The sequence below is a fragment of the Diceros bicornis genome, chromosome 17, assembly GCF_020826845.1.
Source record: "Diceros bicornis minor isolate mBicDic1 chromosome 17, mDicBic1.mat.cur, whole genome shotgun sequence".
Lineage (NCBI taxonomy): Eukaryota > Metazoa > Chordata > Mammalia > Perissodactyla > Rhinocerotidae > Diceros > Diceros bicornis.
The window spans coordinates 41,203,072-41,223,019 of NC_080756.1; the positions used below are offsets into that span (position 1 = coordinate 41,203,072).

General features: G+C 35.0%; 1 protein-coding gene and 1 long non-coding RNA gene across 2 annotated transcripts in view; one reads left to right on the forward strand and one right to left on the reverse strand.

Moving 5' to 3' along the window:
• SLCO1C1 (solute carrier organic anion transporter family member 1C1) overlaps nucleotides 1-11,657 on the reverse strand; it is a 53,289-nt gene extending 41,632 nt beyond the window's left edge. Inside the window, exons 1-2 of the mRNA XM_058558679.1 lie at nucleotides 11,529-11,657; nucleotides 10,256-10,397 (exon numbers count right to left, since the gene is read on the reverse strand). Of these exons, the coding sequence (XP_058414662.1) occupies nucleotides 10,256-10,397; nucleotides 11,529-11,657 (271 nt within the window). The remainder of the gene's footprint in view (nucleotides 1-10,255; nucleotides 10,398-11,528) is intronic.
• LOC131416265 (uncharacterized) overlaps nucleotides 10,687-19,948 on the forward strand; it is a 33,393-nt gene continuing 24,131 nt past the window's right edge. The window contains exons 1-2 of the long non-coding RNA XR_009222568.1: nucleotides 10,687-10,739; nucleotides 15,899-16,158. This is a non-coding gene — a long non-coding RNA (uncharacterized LOC131416265). The remainder of the gene's footprint in view (nucleotides 10,740-15,898; nucleotides 16,159-19,948) is intronic.

A 19,948-nucleotide genomic window follows, 5' to 3' on the forward strand; every position in this document is an offset into this window, starting at 1 on the left:
CAAATCCCTCACCACCAACCCCTCACAATAAAGGACTCAATGTTTACAGGCTGTTTCTGTGTTGCATTAGTGAGTACGCCAAATACTACATGATACCATTTCAGCATCTGTGATATCTATTGGAGTTTTTGCTTCCTTTACTTAGCATCCTTTCTGACTTCTCAGAAGATATAGTTGGAACATAAACGGTGATGAATAATCTGTAAAAATTGAATTGGATATCAAAATTCTTTCACATCTATCATCACTAGCCTCTGAAAAAGACAGCAGGTCCAGAGAGTTTTAAAAATATGTTTTACCAGACTTTCAAGTAACATACTTTCTCTGTCTCTCTCTCTCCCTTTCTGTATACACACACACACACACACAAACACACATACACACAGTTTTTCAGATAACAGAAAAGAAATCTACCCAACTCATAAGATTAATATACCCTTGACACCAAAACTAGACAAGGACAATGAAAGAAAAGACAAAGTAAAGTCTATTCTAGGAGTGCAAATGTACTACCAAATAAGAAAAAATCTATTAATTAAATCACCATGTTAAATAATGGAAGGAAAAAAATTTCGTGGTTATCTTAACAGATGTAGTAAAAGCATTCAATGTATAATTAACCACTCATTTATGATAAGAAAAAAACTGAGCAAATTAACTTTTAAAGTGTATCTATCAAAACCACACAGCAAACACATTGCTTAATGGTGACATTTTTTAAAAGCATATTCATTAGGGTCATATATGAGAGAAGCATGTGCATTGTCACTGCTTCTATTCACATAATACTGAGGCCAACGCAATAAGGCAAAACAAGACATAATCAGAGCTAAGAATTAGAAAGAATGATATAAAATTGTCTTATGTTTCAGACAAAATGATTTTCTATTCAGAAAACTTTACAGCGTCTACAGACAATCAATTAAAATCAACAGAAGTTCAATAGGGTTGCCGCATACAGATAACACCTAGAAATCAATATTGTTCCAATATTCCAGGAATTACCAAATAGGAAATGTAACAAAAATTCTTTCCACAATAGCAACAAAAACTTTAAATATGTAGGAATAAATTTAATAAAAGATAAGTGATACATTTATAGAGAAACTTAAAAATAAAATATTGACAGCTACAAAAAAGGCCCGATCAAATGGAGAGATATACCATGTTCATGGGCATGAAGACTCAATGCCATAAAGTGTCAGCTATCTGATTTCATCCACAGATTCTATGCAATTTCAATCAAAACCAAATAGAATGTTTCAGGAAATTTATCCAAGCATAGCCAAGAACAATTTGAAGAACAAAGTTGAAGATTTTCCTGCCTGATAACAGAGCTAATTATAAAACTATAATCAATAAAACAGTCCTGTATTAAGTCTGGGATAAATAGACTTATAGAACAGATTTACACTTAAATGGTAAGTTAATATATGATAAAGAAGATATTACAAACAATTGAGCTAAGTATATATTCAATTAGTGGTGATTGGACAATTGCTTATAATAATATAGAGAGATTCCTACTTCACTCCATATAAAAAAAATCTATTTAAAGGATTTTCTTTATCTGGTCCAACAAATAAGCTAGAAGTTGCCCCTCCATCCTAACAACAAGTAAAAAGCTGAATAAACTGAAAAATCAACAATTCTTCTTTGATCTATCGGAGTTGTAGGGTCATAGAGAAAACTGCTACCCTCAAAATTGAAGAGACCAACAGACAAATGCAGGGAATTGTGGCCAGCTGGAGCAGAAACCCATGAGAATAAACCTCCTTGGGAAAAAGTGCTGACGTAGGAAAATCTGAACAACAACTGCCAAATTGCTAGAGGCTCAGCATGAACAAGCCTGAGAGATAAAAACTCCAGAGGGACCCGTCATTGAGGGCCCCCACATTTTTGTGAGTTTTGCTCTAGAGCTTGACCAGGTTCTCACAGTGAATATTGAAGAAAAAAATCCTTCATGTTTCCTGCATGGGGAGGAGAAAAGGAATCATTTTGAAGTATGCTGGAGCACTTTGTTCTTCTTAACAAGGCCTGTCCTCTGGGGAAACTAGTTAACCAGAGTCTAATTTGCTCAGGCATTAACAGAAACTAACTGACCTGCTGGAAGGGAAATACCCAACTCAAGGTGGCTCTAGCCCCATCCTGTCCCACTGAAGGTGGGGGAGGGAGACTGAGAAGCATGCATGTAGTTCACAGTCCAGAGGTACAGGCTCACTAACAGACTGAGACCTACTCATAGGACTATAGAATGCTTCCCCTGCCCCACACCACACCACCACATCACTAAAGGCCTATTTACAGTAGTTCCCTTTACCCAGTACATCATTTCCAACTGTTGAGAAAAAATTATAAGACATGTCAAAAGACAAAAAGAAATTTTTTTTTAAAGAGACAGAGCAAGCAGCAGAATGAGACATGGCAGGGATGTTGTAGTTATAAGACTGGGAATTTTAAAAACTATGATTAAGATGTTAAGAGCTCTAATGGATAAAGTAGACAGCATGCAAGAACAGATGGGTAACATAATTAGAGAGATGAAAATTCTAAGAGAGAAGCAAAAAGAAATTCTAGAAATCAAAAACACTGTAACAGAAATGAAGAATGCCTTTGATGGGCTTATTAGTAGACTGGACACAGCTGAGGAAAGAATCTCTGATCTTGATGATATATCAATATAAACCTCCAAAACTGAAAAGCAAGGAGAAAAAAGACTGAAGAAAACCAGAACAGAATATCCAAGGACTGTGGGACTCCAAAAGGTATAACATATGGGTAATAGGAATTCCAAAAGGAGAAGAAAGAAACAATGGAAGAAATATTTGAAACAAAAATGACTGAGAATTTCTCCCAAATTAATATCAGATACCAAACCACAGATCCAGGAAGTTAAGAGAACAACGATGCCAATAAATACCCAAAAAAACTATAACTAGACATACCATTATCAAACAGAAAATCAAAGAAAAAAAAATTCCTCAAAGAAGTCAGGGGAAAAAACTGACCTTACCTATAGAGGAGCAAAATGAGAATTATATCCGACTTCTCCTCAGAAACCATGCAAACAAGAAGAGAGTGGAGTGATATATTTAAAGTGTTGAGAGAAAAAAATCCCACCAACCTAAAATTCTGTAATCTGTGAATTATCCTTCAAAAGTGAAGGAAAAATATTTCCTCAGATAAATGAATATTGAGAGAATTTGTTGCCAGTAGACCTGCCTTACAAGAAATGTTGAAAGAAGTTCTTTAGAGAGAAGGAAAATGATAAAGATCAGAAACTTGGATCTATATAAAGAAAGGAAGCAATAAGTGAAGGTAAATTAAGACTTTTATTTTTCTTATTCTTAATTGATATAATAGACAACAGTTTGTTGAAAATAACAGTACCAACAACATATTCAATCATGCGTTCTTATGTATGTATGTTTCTATATAAGTGAAATGAATAATAGCAATTATACAGGAGATGGGAGGGAGGAATTAGAATTATTTTGTTATTCTAAGGTACTCACACTACCTATGAAGTGGTATAGAGTTATTTAGAAGTGGACATGGATTAGTTATAAATGTATATTGCAAATTCTAGGGCAACTACAAAAAAAGTAAAAAAAGAAGTATAATTGATGTGCTAGTAAAGGAGAGAAAAATGGAATAATAAAAATGCACAATTAAAACCACAAAAGGCAGAAAAAGAGTGGAAGACAAATAAAGGAACAAAGAACAAGGGCAACAAATAGAAAACATTAACAAATATGGTAGATATTAATCCAACTGCACTGAAAATCACTTTGAGCATCAATGGCCTATATGCACCAATTAAAAGACAGAGATTCTCAGAGTGGATCAAGAAAACAATATCTAACTATATTTTGTCTGCAAGAAACCCACTTTAAATATAAAGACACACTCAGATTAAAATTAAGTGGATGAAGAAAGGTATAGCATTCTAACAGTAATCAAAAGAAACAGGAGTAGCATTAATTTCACACAGAGCAGACTTCAGATCAAGGAAAGTTATCAAGGATAAAGTGGACCATTACATAATGATAAAGAGGTTAATATTCCAAGAAGACATAACGATCCTTAACATGCATGTGGTTAATAGCAGAGCATCAAAATATGTGAGGCAAAAACTGATAGAACTGCAAGGAGAAATAGATGAATCCACTATTACAGTTGGAGACTAAAGCACTCCTCTATTGGAAATGGACAGATCCAGCAGGCAGAAAATCAGTAAAGGCATAGTTGAACTCAACAACACTACCAATCAACTTGTTATAATAGACCTCTACAGACTACTTTATCCAACAATAGCAGAATATACATTTTTTCTCAAGCTCACATGGAATATTGACCAAGATGAGTACATTCTGGACCATATAACACATCTTAAAAAATTTAAAAGAACATAAATCATGCGACGTCTGCTGTCAGACTACAGTGGAATTAAACAGTAAGCAATAACAGAAAGGTAGAAACAAAATTCTAAACTAGGTAGAGATTAAACAATACACTTCTAAATAAAACAAGAGTCAAAGAAGAACTCTCAATAGAAATTTTTTAAAATTTCAACTAAATGAAATAAAACAACAATTTATCAAAATATGCGGGTTGCAGCAAAAGCAGTGCTTAGAGGGAAATTTATAGCATTGAATGCATATATTAGAAAAGAAGAAAGATCTAAAATCAGTAATCTAAGTTTCCACCTTAGGAAACTAGAAAAAGAAGAGCAAATTGAATACAAAGGAGGCAAAAGAAAAGAAACAATAAAAATTAGAGCAGAAATAAATGAAATTGAAAACACGAAGTCAGCAGAGAATATCAATAAAACCAAAAGTTGATTCTTTGAAAAGATCAACAAAATCAATAGGCCTCTAGCAAGGCTAATTAAGAAAAAAAGAGAGAGGACACAGATTACTAATATCAGAAATGAAAGAGGCAACATCACTACAAATCTCATCGACATTAACAAGATTATAAAGGATTACTATGAACAAGTCTATGACCACAAATTTGAAAACCTAAATGAAATGGACCAATTCCTTGAAAGACACAATCTGAAAAACCTCACATAAGAAGAAATAGATAATCTGAATAGGCCTATATCTATTAAAGAAATTGAAACAATAATTAATAACCTTCCAAAACAGAAAGCACAATGCCTAGATGGATTCACTGATGAATTCTATCAAATGGTTAACAAAAACATTATACCAATTTTTATATATTGGTATAATTATATAATTGGTTATATTTAATTACTTATATAATATATATAATTATGTATATAGTTATGTAATTGGTATAGTATATCAATTCTCTACAATCTCTTTCAGAAGGTAGAAGCAGAGGGATTACTTCATAACACATTCTATGAGGCCAGCATTACCCTAATACCAAAACCAGACAAAGACATTACAAGAAAACTACAGACCAATATCCCTCGTGCACATAGATCCAAAAATCCTCAACAAAATATTAGCAAATCAAATCCAACAACATATAGAAAGAATTATACATCATGACCAAGTGGGATTTATCCCAAGTATGCAAGGCTAGTTCAACACTAGAAAATCAATTAATGTAATCTATCACATCAACAGGCTAAAGAAGAAAAATCACATGCTCATATCAATAGATGCAGAAAAAGCATTTGACAAAATCCAACATCCATTTATGATAAAAACTCAGTGAACCAGCAACAAAGAGAAACTTTCTCAACTTGATAAATATGTACAAAAAACATAAAGCTAACATCATACTTAATGATGAGAAACTCAAAGCTTTCTCATTAAGATCAGGTACAAGGCAAGGATATCTCCTCTTACCACTGCTTTTCAACATTGTACTGGGAGTCCCACTTAATGCAATAGGACAAGAAAAAGAAGTAAAGGTATACAAACTGGCAAGGAAGAAATAAAACTATCTTTGTCCCCATAAGACATTGTCATCTATGTAGAAACTCTGAAAGAATCAACAAAAGAACTTCTAGAACTAACAAGTGATTATAGCAGGGTTGTAAGATATAAGGTTAAAACACAAAAGTCAATCACTTTCCTATATACTAACATTGAAGAAGTGGAATTTAAAAACACAATACCATTTACATTAGCACCCCCCAAAATGATATACTTAAGTATAAATCTAACAAAATATGTATAAGATCTATATGAGGAAAACTACAAAACTCTGATGAAAGAAATCAGAAAAGAGAGCTATTCAACATTAATGGATAGAAAGACTCAATATTGTCAAGATGTCAGTTCTTCCAAAATTGATCTATACATTCAATGCAACCCCAATCAAAATCCCAACAAGCTGTTTTGTGGACATTGACAAACTGATTCTAAAGTGAATATGGAAAGGCAAAAGACCCAGGATGGCTAACACAACATTGAAGAAGAAGAAAGTTGGAGGACTGACACTACCAAACTTCAAGACATACTATAAAGCCACAGTAATCAAGACTGTAATATTGGCGACAGAATAGACAAACAGATCAATGAAACAGATGAGAGCCCAGAAGCAGACCTACATTAATATGATCAATTGGTCTTTGACAAAGGAGCAAAGGCGATACAATAGAGCAAAGATGATCCTTTTCAACAAATGGTGCTAGAACAACTTGACTTCCACATGCAAAAAAATGAATGTAGACACAGACCTTACACTCTTCACAAAAATAAACTCAAAATGGATCACAGAACTAAACGTAAAACACAAAACTACAAAACTACTAGAATATAAGATAGGAGAAAATCTACAGGACCTTGGGTTTGGTGGTAACTTTTTAGATGTAATATCAAAAGCACAACCCATGAAAGAAATAATTGATAAGCTGGACTTCATTAAAACTAAAAACTTCTGCTCTGTGAAAGACAACGTCAAGAGAATGAAAAGACAAACTACAGACTGAGAGAAAATATTTGCAAAAGTCATATCAGATAAAGGATTGTTCCAAGATATACAAAGAACTTTTAAAACTCAAGAATAAGAACATAACCTATTAAAAAACGGGCCAAATACCTTAACAGGTATGTCACCAAAGAAGACATACAGATGGCAAATATGCATATGAAAAGATGTTCAACATCATATGTCATCAGGGAAATGAAAATGAAGATGACAATGAGATACTACTACACACCTATTACGATGGCCAAAATTCAGAATACTAAATGTTGATAAGGGTATAGAGCAAGAGGAACTCTCATTCATTGCTGGTGGAAATGCAAAATGGGACAGCCACTTTGGAAGACAGTTTGGTGGTTTCTTATAAAACTAAACATATTTTTCCCAAACAACCCAGCAATCATGCTCCTTGGTATTTACTTAAAGGAGTTGAAAACTGATGTCCACACAAAAACCTGTACATAGCGATTTATAGCAACTTTATTCATAATTGCCAAAATTTGGAAGCAATCAAGACATCCTTTAGTAGATGAATGGATAAACAAACTGTAGTCCATCCAGAAAATGAACTATTACTCAGTGTTAAAAAGAAAGGAGCTATCCATGGGACTAGCCCCATGGCATAGTGGTTAAGTTTGGCGTGCTCCACTTCAGTGGCCTGGGTTCATGGGTTTGGATCCCAGGTGCAGACCTACACCACTCATCAGCCATGTTGTGGCAGCGACCCACATACAAAATAGAGGAAGATTGGCACAGATGTTAGTTCAGGGTGAATCTTCCTCAGCAAAAACAAAAAAAAAAAAGGAAGAAATGAGCTATCCAGCCATGAAAAGATATGGAAGAACTTTAAATGCATATTACTAAGTGAAAGAAGGCAATCTGAAAAGCCTACATACTGTATGATTACAACTATATGACATTCTGGAAAACAGTAAGACTATGGAGACAAATATACAACACCAAGAGTGAACCTAATGTAAACTATGCATTCTGGATGATAATGATATTTCATTGTAGGTTCATCAGCTGTAACAAATGTACTGCTCTGGTGGGGGATGTTGATAATGAGGGAGGCTATGTGTGGGGGGGGTGGGGAGCAAGGGGTATATGGAAAATCTCTATACCTTTTATGTGTGGGGGGGGGTGGGGGGCAAGGGGTATATGGAAAATCTCTATACCTTTGCTCAATTTTTCTGTGGAACTAAAACTGCTCTAAAAACAAAGTGTATTAAAAAATCTATATCAAGTTGATTACATGCTAAAATGTAAAAAGGAAAACTTCAAAATATCTAGAAGAAAATACATAGAAAAATATTTGAAACAAAGAATTAATATCTAGAATATTAGGAGCTCATGATAGAGAAAAGATTTTATTTTCTTGACAATTCTCTGTGGTTGTCGGAGAAGTAGTCTTTGTTATGAAAAAATACTTTACTTGAGAAGAAATTAAGTGCCTAGCACATATTAGATGATAATGCCAATGGATGTCAAAGGATAAATTAAATTGTTCTGCAAAGAATAAGAACTGAGAGCTAGAGTTGGAGAGTGGAAATGGGTCTCGAATCCTCAAAGGAAGGAATGTGGAAAAAGAAGGCAAGAGGAGTAAATTAAGATTATGGTCAGGAAACCCACTTCTCTGCAAAACTATGAATTGCAAAAAACTACAGCAAATTTGTGACGTTTGGGATAAAGGATTGTAATGGAAGTAAGGGAACTTTAAGCCATATTATTGCATCTAATCCAATAAATAATTTCTATCCTTAGAAAGATCTGGAAGAATTAACATGAATTTGGACTCAGGGTCCTTTGTCACTTCCTTTGAAACATTGCACACTCTATCAAATATAGACTCTCCTGAGTTGCACTGGGACCTGGGAATCCGAGAAAAAGTTCAGACCAGATTCTTTCTAAGATTCTTAGCTCTAAAATGTTTTTATACTATAATCCAGAGAGAGCAATAAAGTATCACTTGATATTTAATTTTCTATCTGTTCAGTTCTTCTTCTGTGAGCCTTATTTACTCTTTTGATCTGTACCAGCTGCCTCTTCATACTTGTTTCTTCTCATGATGCACTGTGCCACCCTTACCCTGACTCTCCATGGCCCTTCATTCAGCTTAGGGTTGTAGGTAGGGCAGGCATCAAGGAATAAATCAACTATCCAGGCCTATGTAAGGAGTTGACACAAGGGAGTAATATGATCGGGTGTTTCAGAACATCTTTGCTACACAAAGTGTGGTCCATTGACTAACAGCATCAGCACCATCTGAGAGCTTGTTAGAAATGCAGAATTTTATTCCCCTTCATCCAGAAGCAGCATCTGCATTTTAATAAGATTGCCTAGTCATTTGTATGAACATTACTGTTTGATTAGTGCTGAATTTGGAAATCCCATTCTGGCAGGATGATGAAAGATGGATTTGGGAAGCAAACGTCTGAAAGCGAAAGGTTACCTATTCAGTCTTTTACTTCCTTCTGTGATATTCAGAGTAAGAACTGAAATATACAGTATGAACTAAGAAAGTAATTGTTGAAGAGTTCAAAAATATTCCTTCACTGTTCTGAAGGTTTACAAGTGAAGCTTAAGCTGGAGCCCTTAGATTTTGCTGTAGCATACACTTGAGTCTCAACAGGCAGCAAGGACCACAGAAGCTACTATTTTGTTTACTTCAACAAATAACTAAAGCTCCTTAGTTTATCAATTCGGGAAGCTGACTAACTGGGATTACACTCTTTAAAGTACTTCCAAAATAATGACTAAAATCACTTGGTCTTTTCAAGTTCTAACAGGGAGTCTATAGTCAATTGCTAAGCCAAGACACCAGAGAGTAGAATTTTTATTATCTGCTTTGCTCCAGTGTTCTTGTAAACAGAATCCCTTTCTCTTCTTTCTAGGCCACTGGGCAGAAAACTCCTCTTATGGTTTTACTACTTCTTAAATTATTACAACAAATTTTTGTAGAGTCCATTTGGAGTCTTCCAAATTTTGAATCACAGGGCTTCCAGCATATATGACTCTTCTGTAAAGACACTTCCTGCATAATTTAAACTCAAAGTAGCATCTCATCCTTTCCTCCAGGAAAGTCTCTCACTCTGACTGGAAACTCTAAATTGTGTGAGTCATATAACAGCGAACACTTGGGGCAGGGAATGTATTGTTGGTTGCTCAGAGAGAATAAATTGCCTCTACTGTAGCATAAAGTCATGGCAAATTCTGTCCAAACAAGATTTTATGAATAGAATCTGATCCTAGCAGACATCTGAATGCAGAGAGGATGTCGTTTAGTCATGCCTAGAACACCTTGTACTTAAAAATGAAGTCAGGGATCTGCAATACCTACCAATTTCAAAACTACCATCAATAACTCCCACCAGTGAAGAAGGGATATCAAACCTTCTCTCTATCTGAGTGATGGTGCTCTTCAGATAGCCTTCTGCCAGCGCTTTGGCAAAGTAAACGAAAGACAAGGCACCCAAGAACACCTGGAAAATATGACAGGTCACACTCAGTTGGATTCTAGCTGGACACACAACTGGAAATTTACTAAACAAACAAAAATGCAAACCAGGAACATTGTAACAAGCTTGTTATCATTGAAGATTTCATTCAAACATGGTTATAGGCTTCCTTCATCCTCAACCTCATGTAGATTTCTAAAAATTCAAATTCTCTTGGAAATAACAGAGTTTTTATTCAGCATGTATGATGAATTCCTTTTTTTCCCCTTTCTTTCCCCTTCCCGCAAAGGATATTCAAAGGAATCTTGGCTCTGAAAAGAAGACTCATCGTATGGTGAAGCAAAGAAAAGAAGGAGCCATTCATAGGTAAGAAAATAAAACAAAAACCATGAACCAGACACTTAGCATCTTATCACAAGTTTAGCACTCATGATTGTTCACAGTGATGGTGCAGGCACCAGTAGAGAATATAATAGACTGAAAAAGTAGAACTACTATTCCGTGTTTTTAAGTTCATATTCAAGTTAAATTCATACTCAAATTCTCATTCAATGGAAAACATTTTTTTGATATCTGGCTTATGTATTTTGCTAGACCTGGGTCTGTGATGGAGTATCCATAGGGCAGGTTAGCATTTATATGCTAACATATATATTTGTTGAGTAAATGTTTGGTTCAAAGAATAAACAGGAACTCGGAGTCACATGGAGCACCATTTAAAAAGCAACCCTCTCCCTTACTGTATGGCAAGGAAAGTCAAAATTTTCACTTATAAAATGGGAACATTCTGGATGTTTCATTGATTACATGTTATAACGGTGCTTAGCATAATATATGGTACACAGTAGATAGTAAATATTAGTTTCTTCTCTCTCTGTCTCCTTTCTGTTTAGGAGGGGCATTCAAATGAGCAAGAAAAGTAATATTTAGTAATTTAACCTACATGATCAGGCAGAGATTGCTTTCACTGCCTGGCAAAGTTTGGTTTTAATAAATTGCATCTAAGATCACTTTTTAAAAAGAACAAAATTCTCACTTCTAGCTATAATGTGTAGAAAATATCTGGATGAAAAGCCAAGAGCATCGACTCCACCTAGTTCTTTGTTACTCTTTAGTTCACCACTTACATTTTTTTAATGTTTAATTTTTTGTTACCTTTAATTCACTACAGCACGGTTGTTTCTCCTTTGTGGAGGAATATTCTGTTTTAAAGGAAGGGCTCCCAACAAGTTGCGTTGAATTTTTGCAGAATAACTGGATATTTTCTTTGGAAGAAGTGTCCATTATGAAAACGTTCCTTGACTCTGATCTGTCAAAGTGGATTTTAAAAGTGAAAAACAAAAAACAAAATATTCAAATCCACACCGTTTATTAAATAATGTCTTTATTTCACAGCAGATCACAATTCTGTAGAGATAATTTGATGTGAAACTACCTTACTTTACCACAGTAAGTTGGCAAAGTTTTTCAATTAAAATCGACCAGGATATTTGATTAACTAATCCTGCTATTGGGACTCTGTAGCCAGCATTCTTTCTCAATCCCTCCAGTTTAAGCCTCATTATGGCAAAGAATAAATTTAAATGTTGCCTTTGGAATAAATAACGAGGCGGAATTTTGCTAACTTTGTGGTCTTGCCAGCTTAAACTAGAAGCAAGCAGGAAAGGAAGAAGAGGAATTCAACAATTTGAATATTGAGTCATTAGAATTAAGTCTTTAAAGCCTTTAACTCTAGTTTAGCAGAATGGATAGAAAAGATTGGCGCCCATATAGGAAAAGATCCCTATAGCACATATTGTGATTCCTATAGGTCTGCAGCATCCAAAGCAAAGCTTAAAATATGGCAAAAAAAGAAAAGGACCAATTTGTGCACCATTTTAGTTTGACAAATCAGGAAGCAGCATGATTTCTGCCACAGGCTTAGATTTAACTCAGGAGAAAGTAGTCTTTCCCTCCCGTAAAGTAACCAAGACGGCCTCTCTTTCCCATGTTTAATTTCCCACTCTCCCTTGTCTTTACCAAGTCCTCCACAGGTTCACATATCTGAACCTATTTTCCCTTATTCACATCAATATTTACATATCTTATGCCCGACTTCTTTAGGATTCCACATGGCTCAGTGCCTGCCTGATAAAGTCATCTACGTGAAGGAATTCAAAAATAAAATAACTTCTGGATCACCCTAATGTTTATCAGACTGTGCGTTTGTATATTAACAGAGATCTTCCGTATTCCAATCAGACTAACTAAAGGAATAACATTAGGAATAAAATTTCATGAACTGTAGCAGACATTTAGGTTTATTCTGCCTATGTGTCTATTACTTTGACTTTATATAATGCTTGTTCTGTGTTTACTAAACCTCATCCTTTCTAGTTTGAATTCATAGATAATATCTCAAACTGAAAAATGAAGAAATAGTAGTATAAACAATTTATTTTGAAATATGGAGCTAAATATCAGAAGAAAGACCTAAACAATTTAAAAGTGAAGGGGATTCCTCCAGGGAGTGGGAAATGAGTTGAGAAGAGTGGGGCAAGGGCCTAGTTTTTTTAAAAATTATTGTTAGACTTTTAGATTATTTGATTTAATAAATATGCATAACTTTAACTTTTAAAGAATGGACAAAGGAAAGTGAGTGATACAGAAAAAAATTTAAAAACCAAAAAACTGTAATAAACAAAAAGCTGATAATTCTAAGCAAGATCAAAAGTGAAAGACACAAGATTACAATATTAGTGAGATATAAATGTAGATGTTTTGGGACATAAAATATAAAAATTATGCACAATATACAGAAATAACTTTAAAGTGTTAATAAAATGGATAACTTTCTGGCAAATATTAATTACCTGTATTGACACAAACCAGAGGAAAAAAAATAGCCAAGAAAGACATTAACAAAAATACGTTAAAATTTCCCCTGAAACAAAAATACTAAGGATAGATGGTGTAACAGGAGTGTAACAGGTGGAAAGATAGCAGATAAATGGAAACAGATGATAAAAATCTCCTTACATTTGACAAAGCCACAATTATCTTGATAACAAAATCTCATTAACATAGCACAAAAAGCAGAACTTCAGACCAAACCTAGAGATACTAAAATTCTAAATAAAACACTATCAAATCCAAATTAATTAACATTCTATAATTAAGATTTAGTTTAAAAATGCAACAATTAATATTAATAACTATATTCGCCTGAATCATCACACTAAGAGTTCAAAATATTGTATTCATATAGTGTAATATCACATTGTACACCTTAAATAATCCAATTTTTTATTTGTCAATCATACCTCAATAAGGCTGAAAATAAAGAATTCAAAATGAAAAATAATAAAATCCCAGTAGATGCAAAACATCAGGTGATAAAATTCAACATCTATTCCTGATTTTAAAGACAAATTCTGAGAAACTAAGAACGTAGAGATTCTTCTTTACCATCTATCTAATACCAACAGCCAACCTCGTATTTCCATTGAATCACTAAAACTACTTTTCCAGAACAACATTTTGCCAGAAGAATGAAAAGGGGGTTTGGGACATATAATCTATTTATATACTGTTAAATAGATTTCTTTAGTACAAAATTACTGAGTACCTTTAATTAAACTCCTAGAGAGATCTACTGCTTATAATGAAAAACAATCAAAATAACTAAATGACATAAGTGTCCAACAAATTATGGTCTATTCATGCAATGAAATCTTTCGAAGCCATTAGAAATTAGTGTAAAGTAAATATAGTTATATAGAACTATTTTTTGTTACGGAGTTAATTTTAAAAGTACATGCTGTAAGTCAGTATATATAACACTCTATTTCTTAAAAGAAACACATATATTCACACATGTATATGCATAGAAACAAAGTTACAAGAAGTTTATTAAGAAAAGGTTAACACTCTATTTCTAGTTGGTGACATTGCATATGATTTTTTAAAATGTTTTGTATGTCTATATTTTCTAATGTTTCTATAAGGAACACATGTTTCTTATGTGAAAAAACATTTTAAAATATTAAATATATAAAAATACCACCAAGCAAGAAATATATAAACTTGAAACATTTTCAAATACAAAATGAATAATATTAAATTTACAGTTTAATATGCAATCCTCTTCCAAGAAGAAAACTATATGATTCAAATTGACCTACTGTTTTAGGGGTTCAGATATCATATTATTTCGCTTCAGTCATAATATTAAAGACAGTGACCAGAAAATACAAATAAATTGTTTAGTAATAAAATATCCTATCATTTATACTTTAACAGATTCAAAGGGTTACATCTAGAATGCTAATGATAAAGAAAAAAAAAATGGGTTGAAAGAATATTAAAAACTTTAGACACCAAAACACATTGTCTTCTTATATTTGGAGGTGTTGACACAAAAATCACTCTAACTAGAATCCAGGAGCAATAACAAAAACAAGATAACTATTGTCATTCTAGTTGATGCTGTATTAGGGCAAAACAATATCCAGCTGAAAATATTGACACTGCATAGTTTTACTGAAAATATAATTTCATCTTGATGGCTGATTTGCATATCATCTCAAGTATAATACGTTTCAAGGGGGCTATGTTTATGAGCATTGAGCTTTTCATCCCTCTGTGAAAAGAAGGGGGAAGAAACTCAATGACATGAATGGAGAGATCCTTGGGCATGCAGGCGCGTGCTCTCTCTCCTTTTGCAACTGCAGAAGTAGAGCAAGAACACACAGTTATTTAGAAGGATTTGCCAAATGCAAATCCTTCATTGTCCTCCCACCACTTGAACAGATTCCTCCAGGAAAAGAGTTATTGCAAAGTTTTCATTCAACACCCTGGGTCGGAGTATAACTCATTCTGGAGGCCAAAGAAAAATAAGCCAAGCAGTTTTTCTTCATTTCAGTTTGAAAAAACTGAATTCTCTGTCCATGTGGGTTTGAAAATCAATCCTCCAGTCTTTAAAGAGTGCAGGTGGCCTAGGAAGGTTGTAGTTGGATCGTGCAGATGCACTGAACTTCTGTGCCTTGATCTTGAGACATAGAATCCATCCAGCAGTCAGCCTCCAAAGACTGCCCCCAAGGAAAGCCAGAAAGGCAGCCACTTCCATCACTCTTCTCTGAGTCATCTCGCATGAGGAAAATCTCTGTACTAGCTTGTCTTCTGGACACCAGGATCCCTCCCTTCAGGGGGTAAAATAACCTCATGGTACTATCTAAGAAGTAGTGTGTGTTGTTTAGAAAGCTGATCCCCCCAATACAAGTAATTGTTTGTGTTGGATTCAGATTTAATAAGTAGTATTTATGTGCCAGGTGACTTACATACTTTTTGTTAATGCTTAAAACAACTCAACAAGATTGGCAGTATAATTCCCATTTTATAGAAAATGATATGGCTCAGAGCAGTTAAGTGACTTGTCAGGAACTACCCAACTAATAAGCAATAGAGTCAAAATTTGAACCCAGTTCTGAGTTTATCTGACTTCTTTAACCAGTATCCTTTCTTTCCTATTTCACCAACCTAACAAGGGCCCCAGCAACTTTCATGGAGTAGTGTTATGGATCAGCCACATGTAGTACAGAACTTAAGGGTTTGTTAGTCTCTCTCCTGTGAGAATCTGATGTGACAGTCACAAAATATGAAAGCAGAGAACCAAATCTTACCTGAAGCTGGAGATCAAAGACAGCCAATTCTTCTCAACGTGCTCAACGAGAGGCTGGACCCCACTCCACAGGCTGAAAGAGGAAACTGAGGTGAATTCTACAGCAGCTTTGAGCAGTTCCGCCAGGTGAGGAGAGCCTGGATAGACACAGACAGAGCAGATTAGGGGAAAGCAAAGATGAAGGGCATGGTCTCACCCCTGGGCAATCTCTTTTCTTTCCTCTTTCCTCCTGGCCTCTTTTCTCTGGCAGTCTGCAGAGAACAGACCACACTGGCAAAGCCACTGACGTGTATCTCAGCTCTCAGGGCACAGAAAGAGCCGAAGTCTTTGAGCCATTTCTTTGCAATTTGCTGCAAGTTTAAGGCCACACGTGATAAAGCTTTCTTTACGGGAGAGAGTGAAAAAAGAAAAGACCACTTGTGATCTTACTTGCCGATTCCCAGAAAACACAACTCTGCAGGGGGCAGAGAGTAAGGGAACAGAAGCAGGAGGAGGGACGGAAGTTTGTAACAATGATCCCTCCTTCTCCTTCCAAGTTTTTAAGCCAGCCGCTCCTTGAGGACATCACTGGGATCCTTCTGTTAAAAAAAAAAAAAAAAAAAATGGCTCTTGGGCTAAATCTCTGCATGGTTTCTTTTCCCACTGGGATTCTAGAATCGGCAGGGACCACATATCAGGTCAGGATCAAGGCTCTGCAGAGTTCTTTCCAGAAAGAGTTAGTTCTCAGAGACACGATCAGTTGCTCACATCCACAATTTCTATGAGTCTTGAAAATAGAAAAAAAAGAAAAACATTGAATTTTTGGCATTCAATTGTTTATTCTATCTAAATTCCAAGGAAAGAGAACTCCTTGCAGTGAGAAATTCTACAATTCTAATAAATTCTTTGTCCAAGAGTACCATTTTAGAGGATTTTGAGCAGTATTAGCTTGCATTTGGTTTATACTAATAAATGAATTTGCTACTTGAATTATCCGAGGTCCACCATATTCTTAAATGGCTGTGACTCTGGCCTGGTCACTTAACTTTACTGAGTCTCAACTTTTTCCTTTGTAAAGCAGAATTTTTGTAAAAAAAGAAAAACCAAAAAACAGATTGACAGGCTTGTTTGAAAGACTAAATTATATCATGTATTCAAAAGTACATTGCAGTGCCCATCAAGAGACAAATGGATAAAGAAGATGTGGTATATATACACAATGGAATACTACTCAGCCATAAGAAACGATGAAATCCAGCCATTTGTGACAACATGGATGGACATTGAGGGTATTATGCAAAGTGAAATAAGTCAGAGGGAGAAGGTCAAATACTGTATGATTTCCTTCATTAAGTAGTAGATAATAACAACAATAAACAAACACATAGAGACAGAGAAAAGAAAAGTACATTGCAAATAAAGTACTAAATGACTAGAAGATATCATCATTAAATATATAATTTCAATTCACATAACGGTCAGGATCATTAATAAATATTCAAATATTATTATAAGCATATTTTACTATAAAAGAATAAAAAAGAAAGCAAGCAAAATAAAGAAAATAATAAATCTTACAATGAAACAATGATGTATCCAAACTCTGAAAAACAAAATATTTTATTTTAACAATCAAACCAGACTTTGTCATCAGAAATAGTGAGCAAACATCATAATAGGTCTTACACTTTTCAATGTATCTACCAGGTAGCCATTCTTGCATTAAAGGAAAGACAGTATTTATCAGCCAAAAGTGCAAAGGGCCTACTTTTTCTCACCAAGAAATGCAATTCTCCCCTGAGTATAATTTGGTCTATTCCAAACTTGCTCAAATTCACTCTCTAACGTGAATCCTTTTCTCACCTCTTCAGTCCACAGATAAAGTTACTATTTTGAATGTGTGTAATACTTATTTTACATGATATTCAGAGCTTCTCATATCCAGCCTTGCATTGTATTTCATCCTACTTTCATACTCTAGACCAGGGGTCAGCAAATTTTTTCTCTAAAAGGTCAGATAGTAAATATTTAAGGTTTTGCAGGCCATACAATCTCTGTGACAACCACTCTACTCTGCCATTGTGGTGTGAAATTAACCATAAATGAATCAATCATAAATGAATGAGTTTCCTAGATCTGCTGTAACAAAGTACCGCAGTACTAAGTCTGGTTGGCTTAAAACAACAGAACTTTATTATCTCAGTTCTGGAGGCTAAATGTCCAAAGTCAAGGTGTCGGCAGAGCCATGCTCTCTCTGAAACCCATAGGGGAGAATCCTTCCTTGCCTCTTGTACCTACTGGTGTTTGCTAACAATTATTGGCATTCCTTGGCTTATAGATTCATCACTTCAATTTCTGCCTCCATCGTCATATGACCATCTTCTCCCTGTGTCTCTGTCTTCTCACGTTCTTAAAAGGACACTGGTCATACTTAATTAGGGCCCACTCTAATTACCTCATCTTAACTTGATTACATCTGCACAGACCCTATTTCCAAATAAGGCCACATTCACTGATATAGGGGCTTAGGTCTTCAATGTATCTTTTTTTAGGGGACACAATTCAACACACAAAACTCATATTCTCATGTCACTCCTTACCTGAGTTGAGTTTAATGCAACCATTTTAATCACTCACTTCCATACATCCTCAATTCTCTTGTCCATCTATCGATTTGTTGTTCTTTGGCAAACCACAAGTTGGGTTAAATCCAACTTTCTGTCTACTCTGTGTTTGCATCCACGCTGTTTTCAAGGGTTGAAGAACAACTCACTAACATGCCCTCAGGGCTTATTTTAAATTTATGACCAGTAAGCTCACTGGGCCTTACAAGCATTGTTAAACATACTACCTTTTAATAACCCAATTACTTTTCCTCACTCCTGAATGACTTCTCTTCTCAAACCTTCAACATTTCTTTTCCAAGTCTCATTATCAGCTGATGACCTTGCTGAAGGAATTCACTAGTGAAATAGAAAAAGTCATGAAAGAAATATTGCAATCTGCTATCACCAAATTTAATCTTCACCTACACATATATTCATATCTTACCTCCTGTTCCTGTGGATGTATGGTCCATATTTCTAAGCCCAAGCTTTTGTCTAAACTCCTTGTCTAAAATGCCTCTTTTCTAATTCTTTTCCCACCAATTCTAATTAGTTTCTTGCCTCCACCACTTCACCACAACTACTTGCATCAATAACATCAAAGACCTTCACATTAATATCCAGTGATCAATTTCTAGACCTCATTTTAACTGCTGTTTTAGCAGACTTGTATATCATTGATTGTGCCCTTCTCTTTGATCCATTGTCTTCACTTTTTTTCGGAAGACCACACTCCCTTAATTTTCCCCCTATCTCAGTTGTCATTTGCTCTTATTCTTCATTGCTAGAATACCCCACAGTTCAGTCCTTGGAATATCTTTTTTGCTCTACCTATACTTACTCTTTTAGTGACATCATCCAGTCCCATGGCTTAAAGTATCATCTATAATATCAGATGAATAAGGTTAAGAAAAACTTTGTAGTCTCAAATTTGAATTAGGAGTTTTCAGCCCAAAAATATATATCCTAATTCTCTGTACGGAAAAGGTCTAGAAACAATGACCAACGAAGTAAGCCATAAGAGCAACTAGTACTGAATTAGGATCTATAAATACCATAGAAAAGGAAGCATGACTTTTTTTTTTTTTGTGAGGAAGATCAGCCCTGAGCTAACATCCATGCTAATCCTCCTCTTTTTGCTGAGGAAGACTGGCTCTGGGCTAACATCTATTGCCAATCCTCCTCCTTTATTTTCCCCCAAATCCCCAGTAGATAGTTGTATGTCATAGTTGCACATCCTTCTAGTTGCAGTATGTGGAACGCGGCCTCAGCACGGCCGGAGAAGCGGTGCGTCAGTGACCGCCCGGGATCCGAACCTGGGCCGGCGGTAA